The sequence below is a fragment of the Nycticebus coucang genome, chromosome 10 (genome assembly GCF_027406575.1).
Source record: "Nycticebus coucang isolate mNycCou1 chromosome 10, mNycCou1.pri, whole genome shotgun sequence".
Classification (NCBI taxonomy): domain Eukaryota; kingdom Metazoa; phylum Chordata; class Mammalia; order Primates; family Lorisidae; genus Nycticebus; species Nycticebus coucang.
The window spans coordinates 100,806,311-100,828,310 of NC_069789.1; the positions used below are offsets into that span (position 1 = coordinate 100,806,311).

General features: G+C 42.8%; 1 protein-coding gene across 1 annotated transcript in view; it reads right to left on the bottom strand.

The window, feature by feature from the left end:
• ATP1A4 (ATPase Na+/K+ transporting subunit alpha 4) overlaps window positions 1–16,648 on the bottom strand; it is a 40,657-nt gene extending 24,009 nt beyond the window's left edge. Inside the window, exons 1-10 of the mRNA XM_053604524.1 lie at window positions 16,496–16,648; window positions 16,213–16,272; window positions 12,750–12,953; window positions 12,061–12,174; window positions 10,231–10,365; window positions 9,492–9,609; window positions 4,190–4,458; window positions 2,160–2,358; window positions 1,809–1,918; window positions 1,471–1,605 (exon numbers count right to left, since the gene is read on the bottom strand). Coding sequence (XP_053460499.1) covers window positions 1,471–1,605; window positions 1,809–1,918; window positions 2,160–2,358; window positions 4,190–4,458; window positions 9,492–9,609; window positions 10,231–10,365; window positions 12,061–12,174; window positions 12,750–12,953; window positions 16,213–16,272; window positions 16,496–16,648 — 1,497 coding nt within the window. The remainder of the gene's footprint in view (window positions 1–1,470; window positions 1,606–1,808; window positions 1,919–2,159; window positions 2,359–4,189; window positions 4,459–9,491; window positions 9,610–10,230; window positions 10,366–12,060; window positions 12,175–12,749; window positions 12,954–16,212; window positions 16,273–16,495) is intronic.
• Between the last annotated feature and the right edge of the window lie 5,352 nt (window positions 16,649–22,000).

Consider the following 22,000-nt stretch of genomic DNA (forward strand, 5'->3'; position numbering starts at 1 on the left):
CCTAGGAGACTTATTACACTAACTAAAAACCACTTGAGACAAAAAAGGATGAATCTATTTAACTCTTACTTGCTCAGTCTTCAGTATGAAGATAAAGGTATAATTTGGTTTTTAAAACTGTATATAGCTTGTGTTATTATGTGTTTTTTAAGACAAAGAAATAAAACTGAGCTGGGCATGGTGGCAGGTGTGTGTCTGTAGTCCCAGCTACTTGGGAGGTTGAGGTAGAAGAATCATTTGAGACCAGCCTGGGCAATATAGCAAGACCCCATCTCTAAAATACCCCAAATAAATAAAAAACTGGAATGACCTGAGAGTCTCATTTCCTCTGTTTCCCGTACGTGAATGCCTGGCCTTTTCGGTAGTGTGTGGAGTTGGAGAAGCCACTCCCCCGGGCAAATCATGATTGCCCCATGGAACTCAAACCTCACGTCAGTCATGGTAATGCCCCTGTTCCCACTTTCTATCATAATCCTTTCTTCGAAGTCTACCAGGATTCCCACTTGGGAGAGAAATACTGTCTTTCCTGTCTCTCTCATGGATTTCATTGATAGAGCCACCACGGTCTCTCACTCAGCATTTCCCTTCCCTTGTCTACTGTCCCCTGGATAATGGATCAAAATGTTTCTGGGAAATGAAAAACTTCATGAACACAGTAGAGACTTCTGATCACCTACCTGATGGCAGCTGCTATAACTACAGGCATGGAGTGAAAGGAAATACTTAATGGCTAATGAAATAGTGTCATGCAAATGAAACTCAATTCTGCAAAGGCAAGTCTCAGAGTAGACACAGAGGTGCCTCCTAACAGCTGCACATGATGTTAACGTGACTTTCACCAACCAGCCTCTGCTGCTTATGGACATTTCAGAAAGCATTTTATGACTTGTTTTCTCTACAAGTGGTGTAGGCTCAGATCCCTGCTTAGGACCAAATGTCTCTTCCTTTATCACCTGTTTCACCTCTCTTCACCTGTTTGTCACTTTCTCTCTCTCTCTCTTTTTTTTCTTTGAGACAGAATCGTACTTTGTTGTTCCAGCCAGAGTGTGGTGATGCCATCATAGCTCACTGCAACCTCGAACTCCTGGGCTCAGAAGATCCTCCTGCCTCAGCCTCCCAAATAGCTGGAACTACAGGCATGTGCCACTGTGCCTGGATAATTCTTCTATGTTTTTGTAGAGATCGCGGGGGGTGGGGGTCTTGCTATGTTGCTCAGGTTGGTCTTGAACCCGTAAGCTCAAGCAATCCTTCCAAAGTCAGCCTCCCAAAGCGCTAAGATTATAGCCATGAGCCACTGCACCTGCCTAGGACTTTCACATGAGGCGAGCCTTCCTCTTAACTGGGACACTGGGTCTGTTAAACGATTCCACTGCTCAGAGAGGAAGCTGAAGGCAAAGGCAAAGCTCCCCTTTTCCCTGAGTGATGAGCCTATGCCCCACCACCATTCTCCTATCTTTGTTAGTTCTGTACCTGGTATTTGTTGGTAGAATTGAAGGGAATCTCTGCCACTTTTGGGTATTTTTCTCTCATCTGTGCCACAGAACCGTGGGACTGCTCGATGAATTTGAGGAGGGCTGACTCAGAGGCATCACCTGTTGTTGTCCTCTGCCAGGATAGGGTTTGTATAATTAGCCCCCGGGGCATGCTACTTGGGCATGGGGCTTACCTGTGACAACAAGGATGGGGATAGAATAGGGAAGGGAGGGGTGCCTGGGGAAATCACTGAGCGCCAGGGAAGGCAATTTTTAGGAGGGGACAGATTATACCCTGGACACCAAGCTACCCCTTCTCCCTTGTAGGCCTGACACCTTAGCCACGGGCAAGGTCTCCTGTTGAGGCTTAAAGTCAGCCCGGTTGCAGAGGCCAGCGATCCTGGCCAGGATAAACCAGGTATCTGAGCCTTTGGCAAATGTTCTCCCTAGGGAGAAAGAATGGAAGAAGTGTGAGCAGGAGATAAGCGAGTTTAGAGCAAGGGATTATTGACATCCTGTTTCAGACCCCAAAACTTTACAGAGACAACAACACTTCCTTCCTCCATACTGCCCTTTTCTTTACTCTGCTTTCAGCCTCTCCTCTCTGCGTCTGGACTCACCATTCCCTCTCAGCTCACCCATCTGCACCAATCCCTCCACTCTTGCTCCACCAGCACCCCTAGTCACCAGTCTGCTCTTCGCTGGTGTCAGCCTCATACACGACCCTATCGAACCATAAGTGGGAGACCGTCATGCGGTTCTGGGTGAGGGTGCCCGTCTTGTCTGAGCAGATGGTGGACGTGGAGCCCAGCGTCTCCACCGCCTCCAGGTTCTTCACCAGGCAGTTCTTCCGTGCCATGCGCTTGGCTGTCAGGGTCAGGCACACCTAAAGCCAAGGGAAGAGAACACACAGCAGACACGGATTGTTTGCATTTTGGAAAATTGGTCATTTTTATTGCGATTTTAATTTTTTGTACTTATTTCCCTTTTGTTCCCACCTACTCTTTAGAAATTCCATCTGTGGCTGTGGTAAAGGAAAATTAGAAAAGTGGTTTTGGTTTGTGCTTTATGGCAAGAGTTCCAAAAAGAACGTATTCATTTACCAGGGTATCAGAGAATGATCCTCCTCCTTCCCCCTGAAATGTTCCTCTCCCCCATTGTTCTGATTCAGCAGCTTCTTTTCTATTTAAGTGCAGGCCACACCATACAGACCAGATAGACCATGTAGACAGCTGATCTCTGATTATGCTATTAGATGCTGTACGTGGAGGGGCTTGTACCAGTAGTTTAAAAAAAGAATGGGGAGGAGATGACCATGCTGGGAAAGACTATCACAGCATTGAAAAGGACTTGAAAAATCATTTAAGCTGAAAGATTTTTCTTTGTTTTTTTTTTTTTTTCTTGAGGCAGAGTCTCATTATGTCACCCTCGGTAGAGTGCTATGGCGTCACAGCTCACAGCAACTTCAAACTCTTGGGCTTAAGCGATTCTCTTGCCTCAGCCTCCCAAGTAGCTGGGACTACAGGCTACACAATGCCTGCTATAAGAAAGATTTTTGATCATAAATTCAGTGTAAGCCAGGTATGTGGCAAGGTTGTTTTAAAAGCTAATGAATTGTTAGGCTGTGATTATGTAAGTATGGAATTCTAACCATGGGACTCAGGGTTATAATTTATTTACTTAATGACGCGTCACAGCTCACAGCAACCTTAAATTCTTGGCTTAAGTGAGTCTCTTGCCTCAGCCTCCCAAGTAGCTGAGATTACAGGTGCCTGCCACAACACCTGGGTATTTTTTTGTTGTAGTTGTCATTGTTTTAGCAGGCCCGGACTGGGTTTGAACCCCCCAGCCCCGATGTATGTGGCTGGCACCCTAATGACTGAGTTACGGGTGCTAAGCCTGGTCTCAATGTTTTCATGCTAGTCTAATTGTACCCTGAACATTATTCTCATTTCTATTTTAAGAAGAATATTGATAACCTGGAGCATACCCCAAACAGGTGATCAGTAAGGTAAGAAGTCTGAAGACTATGCCACAGGAAGAATGGCTAAGGGAAAAGGGATTGTTTTACCTTCCATCCAGAGAGTCTGAGGGGATTTAACGGCTACCATCAAAAAGCTAATGGGTTAGTCTGTAGAAGAGGGAGAATTAACTTATTTTAAGTTTCTTCAACTGGCAAAACTAGGACTAAGCAGGGCATCATATTTCTGCTTAACACAATGAAATGTAACAAGACCAATCCAACAAGGAAATGAATGACAAAAAGGGGTGGGCTTCCCTCTACTAGAAATATAGTAATCATCTTGCATGGAAGTTTAGAGGATATTCAGCCATTGAAGAACTTTGAAGGACTTTCCAGTAAAATTCTGTAACTCTGAATTCATTTTCCTCTATAAATTGGCAAATAAATTGAGGCCTGGAGATGTTAAGGTGATTTGGACAAGTTCACCAGCCAGAGCTAGAACTCACTCCTAGTGACTTATAATCCAATCTTTTTTTCCATTGAAATTTGTTTCCTTTCTTATTGAGGAGAAAGAGAAGGCACCAGAAAATATGAGCAGAGGAATCCAATGTAATATTGGGAGCTAAATTATTCCTGACACCTGTATACACACATCAGGAATACTCTGCACTTGAGAATTTCAAAAACAGAAGAGATACTAGTGATTTCATTTCCCTGGGGTTCCCCAAGGCCACCTGCCCACTTGTCTACTCACTGTGACTGTGGCCAACAGCCCCTCAGGCACATTGGCCACAATGATGCCAATAAGAAAAATGACAGCCTCCAGCCAGCTATAGCCCAAAATAAGTGAGAGCACAAAAAAAGTGACACCAAGGAAGATGGCCACCATGGTGATCAGATGGATGAAGTGTTCAATCTCAGCAGCAATGGGGGTCTGGCCAACTGCCAGGCCTGATGTCAGGGAGGCAATTCGGCCCATCACTGTGGAGTCTCCTGTTGCAATGACAATACCCCGAGCTGACCCTGTGGATGAAGGGAGAGGGACGATGTGACTTTGTGATGTAAGACATGTATACATTGGTCTCTTTCCCCAGCTCCTGACATAGAGTTCCTGAAATACTTTGGGAGAGGGGTGGTAGGAGAATATTTTGTTTTCATGTTTGTTCTTTGATGCAGATTCTCAACAAAGAGCTCCAAGACCTTTGTAATTCCTGGAGTGGTAGGAACGTCTGACACAGAACTCCTAAATCTCCTGTGTTTCCTGTGTCACAGGAGAATCTTTGTTCCAGTGAGGTGACTCTTGGTTCCTTAGAGCCTCTTCCAAGCCCCTTCCCACATGCCTTGCTTGCCCTACGTATCTCTTCTGTCTGGCTGTCATTGGTACTCTTCGTAATATCCTTTATAGTAACTGAGTAAGTGTAAGTAAAGTGTTTCCCTGAGTTCTGTGAGCCACTCTAGCAAATTAGGCAAACCTGAGGGCGGATGTGTGGGAACCCCAATTTATAGTTGTCAGTCAGAAGTATAGGTTACAACCTGGGACTTGTGACCGATGCCTGAAGTTGGGGGCAGTCTTTTAGGACTGAGTTCTCAACCTGTGGGATCTGATGCTATTTCCAGGTGATCTGCAGTCCCAGCCCCTGGCCATGGACCAGTACCAGCCTGTGGCCTATTAGGAACTAGAGGCTCAGGAGGTAAGCAACGGGTGAGGGAAGTTCATGTGTATTTACAGCCACTCCTCATTACTCACATCACCACCTGGGCTCTGCCTCCTGTCAGAGCAGTGGCAGCATGAGACTCTCACAGGAGCAGGAGCCCTACTGGGAACTGCGCGTGGGAGGGGTCCAGGCTGTGACTCCTTATGAGAACCTAATGCCTGGTGATCTGAGGTGGAGATGAAACAAGCTTGAATCATCCCCAAATCATCCCCCATCCCCTTGTCCATGGAACAGTTGTCTTCCATGAAACTGGTCCCTGGTGCCAAAAAGGTTGGGGACTGTTGAGATAGATAGTATCTAAACAGAGTTGAATTTTGGAACACCTGGTTTATGTCTTCTGGAAAATTGGTTGTTGGTGGGGAGAAATCCTCACACATGCTGGATGTAACAGTTCTGTGTTCAGTGTGACTTTAGGGAAACAGAAAATAAAACTCTTCCTTTTTTTACCAGAGGTGGTCACTCAAGATATGCCAAGTCTGAGTTGGCAAGGCTGTTGGGTGTGGGTCCCACAAAGAGAAAGCTGTCAATGGTCAAAACAAAGTGGAAACTCAAGGCCCTCTGGGAGGTTATGCTGTTCTGTTCTCCTACATTTACTTTCTACAAATAAAGGTCTCCTAGTCTAGAAAAATCTCTGAAGAGATTTTGCAGTTCTCCAGAGATACCCAATTTTATTGCCTACTTGCCTTCACTGTCAAGAAGGCCTTCATTACACTTAATCTAAATATCTTTTGTGGCTTGTGTATTTCCTGCTTTGCCCTTGTTACCTGTCTGGTAGCGTCCTATGTTCATCTTCTAACATCTGCTCATCCTCTAACCCAGTAGTTCTTAACTGGAGGCATTTCTCATCCTACGCCCTGCTCCTAGCAACATTTGGCAATGTTTGGTTGTCCCTTTTGCCCATCACAACTGGGGTGGAGAGGGTTGCTACTGGCAACTGGTAGGTAGAGGCCAGAGATGCTGCTAAACAACCCACAGTATCCCCCCCACCCCCCGCCCCAACAACAAAGACTTGTCCAGCCCCAAATGTCAGCGGTTGAGAAATTTTGCTTTAGCCTGGATTGCTGGCTAGAGGATTGCTCAAGCCCAAGAGTTTGAGGTTGCTGTGAGCCCCATCCCTGCCTTGCTGGCTGGAGTCACTCTGACCTCTGCTGGGTAGCACAGGCCATAACAGCTGGACTTCTGGGCCTGTTAGGGTCCTTTTCTCTCCAGTGGCACCACTCCTGAGTCAGAAGGGCAGTTGGAAAACATGCTTGGCTTCACACACACAGTCAGAGTATAGGTTACAACCTGGGACTTGTGACCGATGTCTGAAGTTGGGGGCAGTCTTGTATGATTGAGTCCTCAGCCTGTGGGATCTGACACTATTTCCAGGTAGATCTGCAGTCCCAGCCCCAGGCCATGGACCAGTACTAGTCTGTGGCCTATTGGGAACTGGGCCACACAGCACCTGTATAACCTCATGACGCTAGCCACTTACTACATCTTGAAATGAGGTGCAATATAAGATTCTTTGTTTAAAATAATTCTTCCTACCTTACCATAATGTTGAAATTTCTACTATTAGAGTTATGGAATCAGTCAGAAAAGCAACATATTATGGAAATACCACTTATTCTAGAAGCAGAAAGACTCAGGGCTAGAAGTTCAACTTTCTAAATCACTAGCTCTTTTCCTTTGGGCAAGTCACTTCACCTCCCTGGGACTCAGGCTTCCTCATCTTGAAAATGGGATGAAAGCACCCACAAAGTGGTGAGAATGAAATGCTTTTAAAAGATCTTAGGGGAACATTGGTCACCTAGTAGGCACCCAATTATTAGTTTCTTTCTTATCATTTAGATGAATGTAGGGTCTCCAGAAGGATTAATATGAAATTATACATGTGACCGAGGAGGGGCAGCTCTAGTCTAGGAGCTGAAACCAACGTCATAACTTATGGCAGCTAGCAGTTCCTATTTCTAAGGTCAGCTTCAGCTAAATGAGTCTGAGAGCAGGGTCCTACTCATACAGCAGATGGGTCAGGTCAATGTGTTTGTGGAAAAGGAATTCTGGAAAGGTTCACAGTATGAAGCATCCTATAGATGAGCTTCAAACTGGTTACCACAGATGTTCACTGAGCCTGGTGGAAAAATGATAGAAAAATACTTGCCAGATGCTGAAGGGTTTCATATTTTTGGTGGGGTGGGAAGATGAGTAGAGTGTATGGTGTTATCTATTCCTATTTTTTGCCATGGTTTAGTCTACTCTGTCGCCTTGGGTAGAGTGCCATGGCATCATCATAGCTTACAGCAACCTCAAACACTTGGGCTTGAGCAATCCTCTTGCCTCAGACTCCCGAGTAGTTGAGACTACAGGTGCCTGCCACTACACCTGGCTAGCTTTTCTATTTTGAGTAGAGATGGGGTCTTGCTCTTGCTCAGACCTAGTCTAGTTCTTCATTTTTATTCCTTCTGCTATGACTTCCTCGGGCTTGCACAGGTTATTCCCTTTATGTCTAAAGATGGGATGGTTTGATGTCAACATGGAAAGGTTAAAAAGGCTGAGCATCCCATATCCAATGCTAGGCTGGCTCCTTCATATGCCTTCCCATTATTGCCAGAGAACAGCTTAGGCTCTGTTGATGATGCATGTGAGAACCCAAGGAGAGAAGTTTGAAACACAGCCTTGTCAAGGTCCATAATGATGAGAGCTGGGAGGCAAAGGTAAAGGCATAGGTAATGCTACTCGTCTGTAAATTGCAGAATAATTCCTCATTTCAACAGTCAAGAGCTCCTTCAACTCATTCCCACTCTCTTGGTCACGTCTTGGCTTCTATTTATCTTCTATACACCCCTTACCACCTAAACAGACCCTTCTTTGGTGCAATGCCTCCCAACACTTTCCTTCTATCCCACATCTGAAGCATATATTCAACTGGTGATAAACTTACTTTGGAAGGGCAAATCAGGGATAGGATTTCTTCCTAAAACCTAATATAGAAATCTAGTGTCTTTGGAGATAGCTCATTAACTTGCATCTTTCTGTCCAGTCAAGGTTTAAAAAATTATTTTAATATGTATATTTTATTTTCCAACTGGATTATTTCTGATAGTCTATTCAGTCTTAACATTACCCTTATCCTTTAAGACTTTTTCACATTAAATACTTAATTACCAGAGAGGTCATGAGTGATCTTTTGGTGCAGAGGAGGGACTATGGGAAGAGCATGGGCTTTGAAGACAGACCTATGTTAATTCCTGACTTTCCCCTTTTCTGTTGAGTTGGACTTTTGGGCATGGCACTTAATTTCTTTGAACCTGAGTCTTTCATATGTAAAACAGGGGTAATATTTGCTATACACCATTGTGAGATATCTTCAGAGAGATAATATCTATAACATTTGACACATTCTATGCATTTAATAAAAAACAGGTATTTCTAAATACCCAAACATTGATTCTTAAGCATGAATAATGGTTTTTCAAGTATGTTTCAGGTAGTCTTTAGGCTTCCTTAAAGCAAGAGGGCAAAATAGAGATCAACATAATAATATTGAGTCCCTGGTCATCAGGTTTTTTTTCTTGTCATCAGTTTTGTTTATGTGTTTGTTTGTTTCTAGAGGCAAGAGTGCAGTGACACAATCAGAGCTCACTGCAGCCTCAAACTCCTGGGCACAAGTGATCCTCCCACCTCAGTCTCCTGAGTAGTTGGGACTACAGGTGCATACTACTACACCTCGCTTTTTTTTTTTTTTTCTTTTTTTGTAGAGACAGGGTCTCACTATGTTGCCCAGGCTGGTCTTGAACTCCTGGCCTCAAGTGATCCTCCCAGGTTGACCTCTAAAGCATTAGGATTACAGGTGTGAGCCACCACATCTGGCCCCTTGATACCATTTTGGCCAGAAGTACCTCCCCATTAAACGATGTTCTAAGTTCTAGGAGTAAAGCAAAATTTGGCAAAAACTAGGTGGCACTTCTGGTAACCCAAATTTCCACTGCCAGTATACTCTGTTGGAGAGAGGAATGATTACGTCTGTGCTATTTTCAGCTCACAGAGCAGAGTTCATTTACTATCTGGAATAATAGTTAACAATTATAGGTCACAGACAGTGTATTAGGCCTTGTGCTGAACATTTTATACATATTACTTCAATCCACACAAAAATCTACGGGGTAACAACTTTTGGTATCATCATTGAGTACATGTGGAAATGGTGGCTTTGACCTTTCACCAAATGTCACACAGCTCATGGGAGACGGAGAATTTAGCTTTTACTTACCCCACTAGCTTTAGAAGATAGTTACCGAAATTTTTTTGTTTTGGTCTCTACTTTTGAATCTATGCTACTTAAGATGTGATATTCACCTTCCACACAGTTGGTGGAAAAGAAGCAGATGTTTCGTGTCTCCAAAGGGTTCTCATGGGTGAAATCAGGGGAGCGGGTCTGGGGTTCTGACTCCCCAGTCAAGGATGAGTTGTCTACCTGGGATGGGAAAGAGGATGAGTTGTAAGGTGAGCATGGGAAAAAAGGCAGATTCGTTTATAAAGACAATGTATCTGACCACACCATCACTGTCATACAGAAAAAAACAATTTATACACTATCACCTTGACTTTAGCAAAATTGCACTTGTAACTAACTTCTCAATGTTTTTTTTTTTTATTAAATCATAGCTGTGTACATTGATCTGATCATGGGGCATCATTCACTAGCTTCACAGACCGTTTGACACACTTTCATCACACTGGTTAACATAGCCTTCCTGGCATTCTCTCAGTTACTGTGCCAAGACTCTTACATTCCACATTTACCAAGTTTCACATATACCCTTGTAAGATGCACCGCTGGTGTAATCCCACCAATCCCCTTCCCTCTACCCACCTCCCCCCTCCCTCCCCTCCCTTTCCCCCTTCCCCCTATTCTTAGGTTGTAACTGGGTTATAGCTTTCATGTGAAAACCCTAAATTAGTTTCATAGTAGGGCTGAGTACATTGGGTACTTTTTCTTCCATTCTTGAGATACTTTACTAATTTCTCAATGTTGTGAATAGGTCCCTACAAGACCATGGTTGGCCTCTCCTCATAGCTTTCCACCTCTCCTCACCTTACATCCTTGCGAAGAAATAATCCGGAGGTCAGCAGGGATTCGGTCTCCACCCTTCACTTCTACCAGGTCTCCCAACACCACCTCTTGTACGTTAATCTGTATCTTCTCTCCTCCTCGAATTACTAGAGCTTGCTATGGGAGGATAGAGCAAGGTCATTTCCAACACCTGCTTCCCCCATCCTACTTGTAGCCTGGTCTCTTTCCTTCTTACTCCCTTTTCTTATTGTCACTCATTACAACATTCTTGAAGATGTCTTTAGTAGACTGCAAATTCCTACCATAGATGTCTGTTGGGCTGTTTGCGCTGTGACATTGATGATGTTCAGATTAAAAAGTGGGGTCTATCTCTCCAACCCTAACACTGAGCTTGGCCATGTGACTTGCTTTGGGCCATAGAACATTAGCAAATGTGATGCAAGCAGAGGCTTAAAAAGTGCTTTCAGGTTGGTCCTCGCCCTATTGTTTTTGGGAACCTCTGTGCCACTGTATGAACACGGCTGAGCCAGCTACCTGGGAGAAGAGAGATCAGGAAGAGAAGGCCTCAGCTGTCCTAGTCATCTCAGCTGAGGCCGCAACACCTGTGAATGAAGTTGACTCAGCCCATCCAGCACCAACCGAGCTCAGCCCAGATCAGAACAACAGCCCAGCCAGAGTACTATGAAAAGTAGAACGTTTTCAGCTACTCAGTTTTGAGGTGTTTGTTAGGTGGCAAAAACTAACTGATCATTTTCAAGCTCCTACTTTAAAACTATCAAAGCACTTTGTCCCCAAACTCCTACCCAAGAATGGAATTGGGTTATTTTGATACCAAAGGGGGATGAAAATTCTGGGCTATGATGCTAGAATATGATCATTATCATCGGGAAACTTTAGAGCACATTCCTTTCAAAGTTTTCAGCCTCAGGACCCCCTATACAGTCTTATTTTTGCCAGGTACTTTTAAAAACCTTTTACTTTGAAAATAATTTTTGAACTTTCAGAAAAGCTGCAAGAATAAACATATTACCAACAACACCTGTATCACCTCTGCCCAGACTCACCTATTAACATTTTACACTACCTGTTTTATCATTTGTTCCCTGGCTCTATGTGTGTATGTTTTTCCTGAACTATTTAAAGATAAGTTACACATATGATCTCTTTTCCTAAAATATTTCAATGCACATTTCCTGAGCATTAAGATATTCTCTTAACTACAATATAGTTTCCAATTTCAGTAAGTTTTTCTTTCTTTTGCAATTTGGCCAGGGCCTGGTTCGAACCCGCCACCCTCGGTATATGGGGCCAGCACCCTACTCACTGAGCCACAGGCACTGCCCTCAGTAAGTTTTACATTGATATAATACTTTAATCTGCTGTTCATATTCCAGTTTTGTCAATTGACCCCAATACATTATTTACAGCATTATTTTCTCCTCTGGCACAGAATCAGGTCTAGGGCCAGGTACTACATTTAGTTGTCATGTCTCCTCAGTCTCCTTTATTCTGGAACATTCCCACAACTATTTTTTGCCTTTGATGTCATGGACATTGGAAGAAGCTAGCCTCTCCACCAATACCTGCCTTTTTTAAAAATAGAATGTTCTCATTTGAGGTTTGTCTGGTGTTTCCTCCTTAGATTTAGACTGTACTCACTAGCACAGATGTCTTCATAGGCTACCCTGTCTTTCTCAGGGTCTCACAACTTTTATAGGCACTTTGAAGGCCTTATCACCAGCCTCACTCAGCTCACTCATTGTCCGATGTTCTTCTCCAGGGGACTTCATAGTTGTGTGTGTGGTCACATTCAATACCTTCTTTCACTAGATCCTCCCTCACCAGTCCTACCTGTGGCACCATGTTCTTAAAAGATTCCATGATCTTGGAGCTCTTGGACTCCTGGTAGTAGGAAAAACAGCCAGTGATGATCACCACCAGGGCTAATACGAAGCCCAGGTACAGCTAGGGTGGGGAAAGAAAGAATTAATCAATGGGTCCATCTCTTCCCCTTCATCCTAAGAAAATCCGCTGGCAAGGGTAAGAGCATTTTCTCCAGGTGTAAGAGATCATAGGGCTGAATTGGAGAGCAGAATCTGAGACTGGGCCAGCACACTTGGCTTCTTGATGAAGGAACCCTGAGCTATGGTGAGCACTCAGCAAAATCCCAGGTCAGAGAAGACCTGTATCTTCCTCTTCAGGAAGGATATTCATGTGGTGGGGAGCAGATGGTGAGGGAGGCTGGGAGGAAGGAGATGAAGAAGTTAAAATTGTGGGGAAGAGAAAGGGACTACAAAATGCTTTGATGCTCAATTGGAAAGATCATCAAAGGACAGCGAGTTTTTTGGGGGGAAATCCCGTAACTCAGGAAGCTGAACCAGTAGCTTTCTAGATAAAAAGAAAGGGGACCCAGGAGGGACCAAGGGTTCCCTTAGAAAGTGCTGGGAGTATTAGGGATTTAAGGCAGAGGACTGCTGAACAGAAGAGAAACAAGGGCTGACATGAGACTGGGCTGGCCAGTATTAGTTGAACAGACTCACATTGTCTTTCGTAGTGTCCTTATGGAAATGTAACTGGACCTCATAGGCCAGGAAGCAGAGAATGGCCCCAGTCCATAAGAGGAGGGAGAAGCCACCAAACAGTTGTTTACAGAATTTGACCCATTCTGGAGTGGTGGGAGGTGGCGTAAGTGCGTTGGGTCCATCTCTAGCCAGGATTTCCTTTGCCTTTTGCGGGCTAAGGCCCTGTGTGGAGAAAAAATAGGGATGGAGAGAGAGCTGTGAAAAGAGAGGTAGCTGTAGCAAAGGTAACCTACCACTTACAGCCCCAGCATGAGTCTAGGGACCAAAGAAGCTCTATGAAGGTCTGGAAGTTCTTCCTAGATAAGGTAGGATTTAAAAATTTGGTTTATAGAAGAGATACCATTTAGCATACTTAAGTAGAAAGTTTTTTTTTTTTAATTTATGGATTGATTCATAAACCTTTTTGAACTTGAGCAGGTGTCTTGAGGCCTGGTACTGTGGTAAGGTGCTGAGGCTACCAACATGAATAAGAATGATCTCTATCTTCAGGAACCTCTAGTGGGGAGACAAATATATACAGATAATTATAATGTGCAGGGCCAATGTAATGATGAAATATCGCACATAATGTTGATAACATATTGACACCTGCACTTTGACTATCCAACTTGGAATAAGTTCTAGTGTTTGGTAGCATAAGAAGGATGGCTATAATCAACAATAATTTATTGTATATTTTAAAACAACTAGAGGAGCGGATTTGAAATGTTACCAACACAAAGAAATGATAAGGTGAGGTGATACCTTACTTTAATCACCACACACTATATGCTTATGTCAACATATCACATGTACGCCATAAATACATATAATAATTATGTATCCATAAAAATTTTCAAAGAAATAGGCTGGGTGCAATGGCTTATACCTATAATCTCAGCACTTTGGGAGGCTGAACTGAGAGGATTGCTGAGGCCAGGAGATCAAGACCAGCCTGGGCAATATAGTGGGATCCCAACTGTACAATTACAACAAAAGAAGAAGCCAGGTACAGTGGCTCACTCCTACAATCTTAGTACTCTGAGAGGCCAAGGAGGGTGGATTGCTTGAGCTAAAGAGTTCCAGACTAGCCCTGAGCAAGAGCAAGACCCTGTCTCTACTAAAAATAGAAAATTAGCCAGGTGTGGTGGTGCATGCCTGTAGTCCCAGTTATTTGGGAGGCTGAGGCAGGAGAATCACTTGAACCCAGTAGTCTGAGGTTGCTGTGAGCTACCAGGGCACTCTAGCCTGGGGCAACAGAGTGAGATTTTGTTGCCAAAAAAAAAAAAAAAAGTGGTGGAGGGAGGGTAATGGGTGGGGCCACACCTACGGTGCATCTTAGAATGGGTACAGGCGAAACTTACTAAAGGCAGAATACAAATGTCTACATTCAATAACTAAGAAAATGCCCTGAAGGCTACGTTGAACAGTTTGATGAGAATATTTCAGATTGTATATGAAACCAGCACATTGTACCCCTTGATTGCACTAATGTACACAGCTATTATTTAACAATAAAAAAAAGAAAGAAAGAAAAAAAACAGCTAAAGACATGAATTTGTAGATTCTCATTCTAGTCTTGTGCACAGCTTATGTATTTATTCCTTTAAATGAAATTGATAGTAGAATAAAACCTACCAATCCCCACTGGCCACTCCCCAACCTCCCCCTGAAACATCCAAGGGGTCTTAAGACTCTTTCAGGGAGTCTCAAGATCAGTTTTCCTACTTTACTAAACCATTTGCTCTCTTTCATTCTCATTCTCTTAAGAGTATAAGGTGGAATTTTCCATTACATAATCCAATATTCCAACAGATTTAATACAGAAAAATACAAGAATCCAGCTATCTTCTATTAAAAAGCTGGTTATTAAAAAGGTTTGCAAAAGTGCAAGATGCTTGATTCGGTGCCTGTAGCTCAGCAGCTAGGGCTCCAGCTACATACACCAGAGCTGGTGGGTTCAAATCCAGCCTGGGCCCGCCAAACAACAATGACAACTACAATCAAAAAATAGCCAGGGGGCGGCGCCTGTGGCTCAGCGGGTAGGGCGCCAGTCCCATATGCCGGAGGTGGCGGGTTCAAACCCAGCCCCGGCCAAATAAAAAAAAAAAAAAAAAAAAAAAAAAAAATAGCCAGGCATTGTGGTGGGTGCCTGTAATCCCAGCTACTTGGGAGGCTGAGGCAACAGAATCGCTTAAGCCCAAGAGTTTGAGATTGCTGTGAGCTGTGATGCCACAGCACTCTACCCAGGGCAACATAGTGAGACTGTCTCAAAAAAAAAAGAAAAAAGAGCAAGATGCCACTAATCTTTTTTTTTTGTTTTTAAAAATATGGTTATCTGTCAAAAATATTATTTATGCTAACATACAATGAATTTATTCTTGTTTTTTTTATTTTTAAAAATGTATTATTACTATTATTTTTGAGAAGTGTCTCACTATGTTGCTCTTGGTAGAGTGCCATGGCATCACAGCTCACAGCAACCTCAAACTCCTGGGCTCAAGTGATTCTCTGGTCTCAGCCTCCCGAGTAGCTGAGACTACAGGTGCCCACCACAATGCACAGTTATTTTCAGAGACAGGGGTCTCACTCTTGCTCAGGTTGGTCTCAAACTCCTGAATTCAAGCAGTCCACCCATCTTGACCTCCCAAAGTGCTGGGATTACATGTGTGAGCCTAATCTTGTTGTTTTTAAACAAATTGTGAAATACTTTTCAAATTTCTCAATTGTAATTTTTAATATGGTAAATATGGATAGATGTAAACTACATAAGTGAAAGCTCTTTTGGATCCTTGATGAATAATGAATGTAAAGGGTCCTAAGGATAAGAAGCTTGAGAGGCATTGCCTTACACCATTCTTACCTCTTATCTAGTTCTAAACTTTCTTTGGGGTAGTTACCATTATCATCCTTCTCTAGGTAATGTTCTGTGGAACTTGGCCAGAGAGTGGTAGGAGGTAAAACTTTGGGCTGGAAGTTAGAGGGCTTGACTTCTACCTCTACTTTTTGTTAATAGATACTTTTTGTTTATATATACATATTTTTTTCTTTTAATTTCAAATCAATGTGAGGGTACAGATGTTTAGGTTATACTGTTTTCAGTTCTAAGATAAAGTTTAAGTTGTAGTTGAGCCCTTCACCCAGGGGGCAGGCTGAACACCCTCACATTGTGCATATTAGGTGAGATCCCGCCAGTCACCCTCCCTCCTCCTCCCTCTCCTCTCCCACCTTTCCCCTCTCCCTTGGTAGACTATATTTATTTTTCTTTCAGGTGGGCATATAGTTGTTTATATATTGGTTTCATGTTAGTATGGAGTATACTGGATACTTCCCCCACCCCCCCATCTTTGAGATACTTTACTAAGAAGAATGTGTTTCAGCTCAACTTTTGCCCTGTCAGACTCAAATTCAGAGTCAGAGACCCTCTGCCTCCCTTACTCACCTTTGTCAGGTCCACGGAATACTTGGCACTCAGCTCTTCCAAGGTTAACTTGTGATCATCCTGTGGGGGACAGTAGAGTCATTGAGGTGGTGACCCCTCTATGATCAGCTGACCCACCACCTTCTTGAAGTGGTGACCCCAGGTCAATTCCAGGGAGGGAGAAGCAGGTGGCTGTGGCCTGAGTGGTTAATTCTCAAGGGAAGAAGTTAAAAGACATTTAAGCTTAAGGCCGAGGAGTGTTTTCAGAGGGCAACTTGTCAGCATCCATTTTGGGTGTTCTTACCATGACCACTTCCTTCTTCAGTTCCTCTAAATCTCTCTTCTTTTTTTTCGTCTTCATCTTTGTTTTCTTACTAGATTTGGACCCCCTTTTAGATCTTGGGCTTGGATTCTGCTCATGAGGAGTCACCGTCCCTTTTTTCCGCCCAACCCCCATACTTATTATCCTGGATATAGCTGACCCAGCTCAAGTGGTGGGAAGAAAGCCAAGAGGGCGGAGGGTGTGGGGGTAATGGAAGGGGAGAGGGGGAAGAGAGGGGGCAGCACTATGGCTGCAGACGGAGAAAGAGGGAGTCAAGCGTGAGAGGCAGGGAAAGGGGGAGGAGGAGGAGGAAGAATCTGGAGTGAGAAGTGAGGGATGAGAAGAGCCAGCTGGGAGTCTTGAGGGGGTGAAGAAGTGAGGAGGAGATGAGGAGTGAAGAGCAGGGCCTCAGGAAACGGAGGGGAAGGCTGCCTAAATGATGAAGATGCCACAGGGTACTGGTAGGTGGGAAATATGGTGGGAGTGAGGAAGCAGAGGGAGTATCAGGGGCACTGGGAGCCCCCCAGCCCCAGGTCCTGTGATTGCCATGGCAACCACCCTCATCTGGCCTCACAAAGGCCTCATGCAAGTTCTAACCAAGAATCCAGAATTCTCAGTCTTTGGGTTTTGAGGGTGACCAGAGCAGGCTCTGCTATAGAGAGATTCTCCTTTTGAGGCAAAACTACAACAAAGCACTCATGTAGTCCTGTGATCTTCTGAGGCTTAGAGCTATACCAGATAGCTGACAAAAAATAAAGCCAGGTACTCTGTGTGTGTGTGCTGGTTAGTGAGGCACGTCTCTCCACCAGTGTTGAGTTAGATCATAGATCTAACATAGATCGCCTAGTTTTAGGCCATCAGCTAGCAGAATAGAATAGATAAGATCTTGGGCTTTTGAATCAGTCCTGGGTTTGAGTCCTGACTGCTCAGCCTGCCAGGGTTATGGCTTTGGGCAAGTTACCTAACCTCTCTGTGCCTCTCTTTCCTTCCCTGTAAAGGGGGATACTAGCTACCTTGTAAGGTGGCAAGAGTGGGGATTAAAGTGAGGTGCTCAGCATACAGCAGCGTCTGATATGTGCAGAGTGTGTGCAGTAAACAGCTTTGAATTCAGCGTTAGTCTTATTTTTGGCTTAATGTGCCACTCTTCCTAGTGGGAGTGAAAATGTGCTTTCTACAAGTTACCACTGCATTTCTTCATTTTAAAATGATGTACTTCTTTATCGCTTCCACTCACTTTCTCTGGCATCTCCCTAAGTACTTTGACAGTACTAACTGTGCATATTCTTTACGTGTAGATTTTCGTCTACCTCTTTTGAAGAAGGAGCTGAAGTAGCTATGTACCTCTATCAATCATTTATGGATTTTTTTCAGTTATGTGTGTCACAGACATTTCTCCCTTTCTGTTGTTTGACATTTATTTGATTGCATTTTGGTTGGTCCTGCTTCTTAAAAATATGATTACACCTGAAAATATCCATCTTGGGGCTGATGCAATCCCCTTTCAATATTCAGAAATAGAAATGTTCCCTTCTCAATTGTGATAAGTGATCATCTATTTCCTTAATAGATTGGACTTTTCTTCTTTACTTTTAATAAACACCGAACGTCCCACTCTCCCTCCCTCCAAACTCCGAGTCTCCACTGCTGAAGTTACTGCTATTAGCAATGTGCTGCATAGCCTTTCAGTCTTTTTTCTACTTTTGTACAAAGAAATATCTAAAAGAAGATGTTTAAAAATTGTGATACAGTCATTCCGCTCTCATTTATCAACCTGTCTCATTAAGCTTATTTTTTTATGTGGCTACAAGGCATTCTATATTTGGTCAATTCTATCCTTCCCATGACAATGGATTTATAGGATATTTTTCTTTCTTTTTTTAACCATTAAGACCATTGCCACAGTGTCATCCTGATGTATAGGTATCTTTAGACCATTGAGCTTCTATTTCTGTTGAATCAATTTCCTGTTGCTGAGTCATAGGGTACACTCATTTAAAATCTTAAAAGACTCTGCCAATTGCTCCTAAAAGAGCTTTATCTATCTATACCCCAACAAGCAGCAAAAACGTGCTTGCTTCAGCAGCACATAGACCAACAAGATGCAAAAATGTGCACTCATTACATCTTTGATCACAATGAATGACCTTGATCTTTTACATTTGTACCATTATAATTGGTGGACTTTGGTATCTTGTAGTTTTATTTTGCATTTCTTGGTTGTCTATGTGAGAATTTTGTCTTGGTTTATTGGCTTTATGGACTTTATATTTCTTTTCATGAATTGCTCTTCTTATCATTTGCCCAATTTTCCACTGTTTCCTTTTGTATATTGTAGAAACCTCGTCATGCACATTACAAGCATTTTTTCCTAGTCTTTGTGTTTAATGTAGATCATAAAATTCTTAAGAATGAGTTTAGAACTAAGATCAAATTGCTAAGTTCATCTATGCCTCATCTATGTGACAACAACACTTGGCCTAACTTTGGACATGGCAGGTTCCCAACAGCAACTTTGTGGAGATAAAATCATTTGAAATTATTTTTGGAAACTCCCTTCTGTTCTACAGGTCTTAGTTCAAAAATCCACCTCTTCTGAGAGGTCTTCTGTGATCGCCACATCCAAAGTCACCCACCCGCCCCAACCCTCTATCCATTGCTTGTGGTCTTCACAGCACATTTTACCCTGTGAAATTATCCTATTTATCTGTTGACCTGTCTGGTTGACTTGTTGTCTGATTCTCCATGAAGCCAAGGACCTTTTCCTGCTTATTCATGGCTGTAGACCTAGCCCCTGAAATATCTATTGTATTAGATGTTGAGTATAAAGATGTTGGAAAAAAGAAAAAGAATTTCTATCTTTATGGAAATTATTCTGGAGGAGTCAAAGTGTAAATAAACAAAAATGTTTATTTAAATTATATGTATATAATTTTATATATTACATCGATCTAAATTTGAGATACTAAGTAGCCTGGCTATTTTTAGAGACAAGGTCTCGCTCTGGCTCAGGCTGGTTTCAAACCTGTGAGCTCAGGCAATCCACCCACCTTGGCCTCCCAAATGCTAGGATTACAGGGATGAGCCACCTCACCCAGCCCTCATGCTATATTTTCTATCTCCCTAATTTTTAGGGATACATTTGATTCTTAAAAACTGATACCTTGTGCCCTGTGACTTTGAACTCATCACTTCTTGGATTTTTTGTTGTTGCTGCTGTTGCTTTGTTTTAGTTGACTTTCTTAGATTTTTAGTCATGTTCTTTATTTTTAAAAGTTTTTATTTTTTTAGACCTTTTAAATACAAACTCCGTATTTAGGACTTCAAATGTTCTTGCTGTTATTTTTGTTGCTGCTTTATTAGTTATCTAGACTTCCTATATCCCTGGCCTCTGAACATGATCGTTTTATCTGATACACTTTTTCCTCCAACATTTTAATCAGGAATAAATTTTGAATTTTACTGATAGCCTTCTTAACCTCTTTTAAAATGATTATTTAATCATTTTCCTAGTTAATATTAGTTGTTAGAAACATTTTCCTTGTATTCCATTAGTGGTGGCAGTCAAATTATTTATTTATTTGAGACAGAATCTCACTGTCGCCCTGGGTAGAGTGCCATGGCGTCATCATATCTCAGTCAAATTATTATTTACATTAATTATTAAATTTTATCAAAAGACTACTTGTGTCACAAAATAGGCTAGGCAACATAAAAGTATTTTCTATATTCTAGTACATTTAAAATAATATAAGGACATTCTGTGAGGAATTTGGAAAAACTTCTCCACTGAATTTACTGAAGCCAAGGATGTTTTTGAAAGACTTTTTTTGTATTAAATGTCTTCCTTCGATATTGATCTAATCACTTTCCTATTTATTTATTTATTTATTTTTGCTGCATTGTGAAAATTTAGCCTCTGTCTCCGATACATTATCACATTTCCTACTCTGTACTTGAAAAGGAAATGGCATGAAAAGCATTTCTGCTAAGTCAGAAATTAGCCTCGGTGTCTCACATACACCTAATAGGAAGATTCTCTCCTCCTTTTGCTAAGATCCCCTTGCCGAGTGTTAAATCTCTTTGGATCTTTTTTCTTAATCCCCACTGCATCTTTAAGATCACATCTTCTCCCTTCCTGAGGTTCCAATCCATAGGTCTGCGCTGTTGCTACTGCTCAAATATTCATTTTCCAAAAATTCCTGGCTCCTTTCATAGCCTCCCAGTCTGCGGTGCCACTCAGCTAATCAGGCACCCTCTGTGCCCACAGACTTCCTGTGTTTGCAGTTGCCGAGTACGGCATGGTGGGTAAGAGGGCTGCCCTGGAGTCAGCCTGACCTAGGTTTGAATCCAGCTTCTGATGCCTACTCTCTTTGAGACCTTGAACTAGTAATTTAACCACTCTGAGCCTTGGTTTTCTCATTTGTAAATCTGAGCTAATAATACACTTCATCTTATTGTAAAGATCCTTTCAGTCATCCATCAACTGTTAGTTGGCTAGGGTGTGTCAGACGTTTTATCAAATGCTAAGGAAGAAGATGCTGAAGAAAAGAAAAATAATCTGTCTTTATGGAACTTATTCTGGAGGAGTCAGACAAACAAACAAAAGTGTAAATAAATAATATATATATTTAAATTTTATGTATATATTTTTGTCTATTATATCTATCTCTCTAAATTTGAGGTAGTGAGTATGTATGAATAAAAGAGAGTGGAGAAAGAGGAACCAGGAGTGATTTTATTTGAGGCATGGTGAGGGCCTTCCTGAGCAGGTAATTTAAGGAGTTATCTGAACAAAGTGAGGACACCAGGCTTGTGAAAACTGGGGCAAAAGTAATTCTGGCAGAAGGTCCATCAGGATAAAGGCCTAAAGGTGGGCTTAAAGAAAAAAGAGTGTGACACAAATAAGAGTGTGACATAGTCATGGCACAAAGTGAACCAGTTAATGCCCCTATACCCACTACTGTCATCCACCACCATCTTAGAGTCATACTAAGGAGACCGCAATCTGGCTTGGGTGAGAACTGACTTCTCACCACTATTGTGAGACCCTTGTGAAGGCTGTGAGAGCTGGAGTCTTCCTCTCGCACAGTCCCAGAGCCCCCTGGAGGAACGTGCAACCCCCCTTCCATTTCCAGCACGGGTGTCCCTCCGTACTGCAGTGACATTCTGTCCGTGAAGGTCTCCCATGTCTGCTGCTCAGGTGAACTTCCAGTACTGACTGCATCCACCTTATGCCCTCCCCTAAGCACAGCATGCAGAGCACAGCTCTCACATAGGGCAGATGGTTAACTAGCGTGACTCTTAGGACCCTCAGCTGTCTCCTTCCCCCACCCTGTCAGGTTGAGAGTGACCTGATTTGGGTCAGGAACAGAAAAAGCAGAAGTGATCCTGAGGATTTGGGCCCTCATAGACTCATGGGACCTCCCCTGTCCAGGACAAACTTTGTGGCTCTTGGGGCTGGACCAGCCGTGGGCAGGGAGGTCCCAA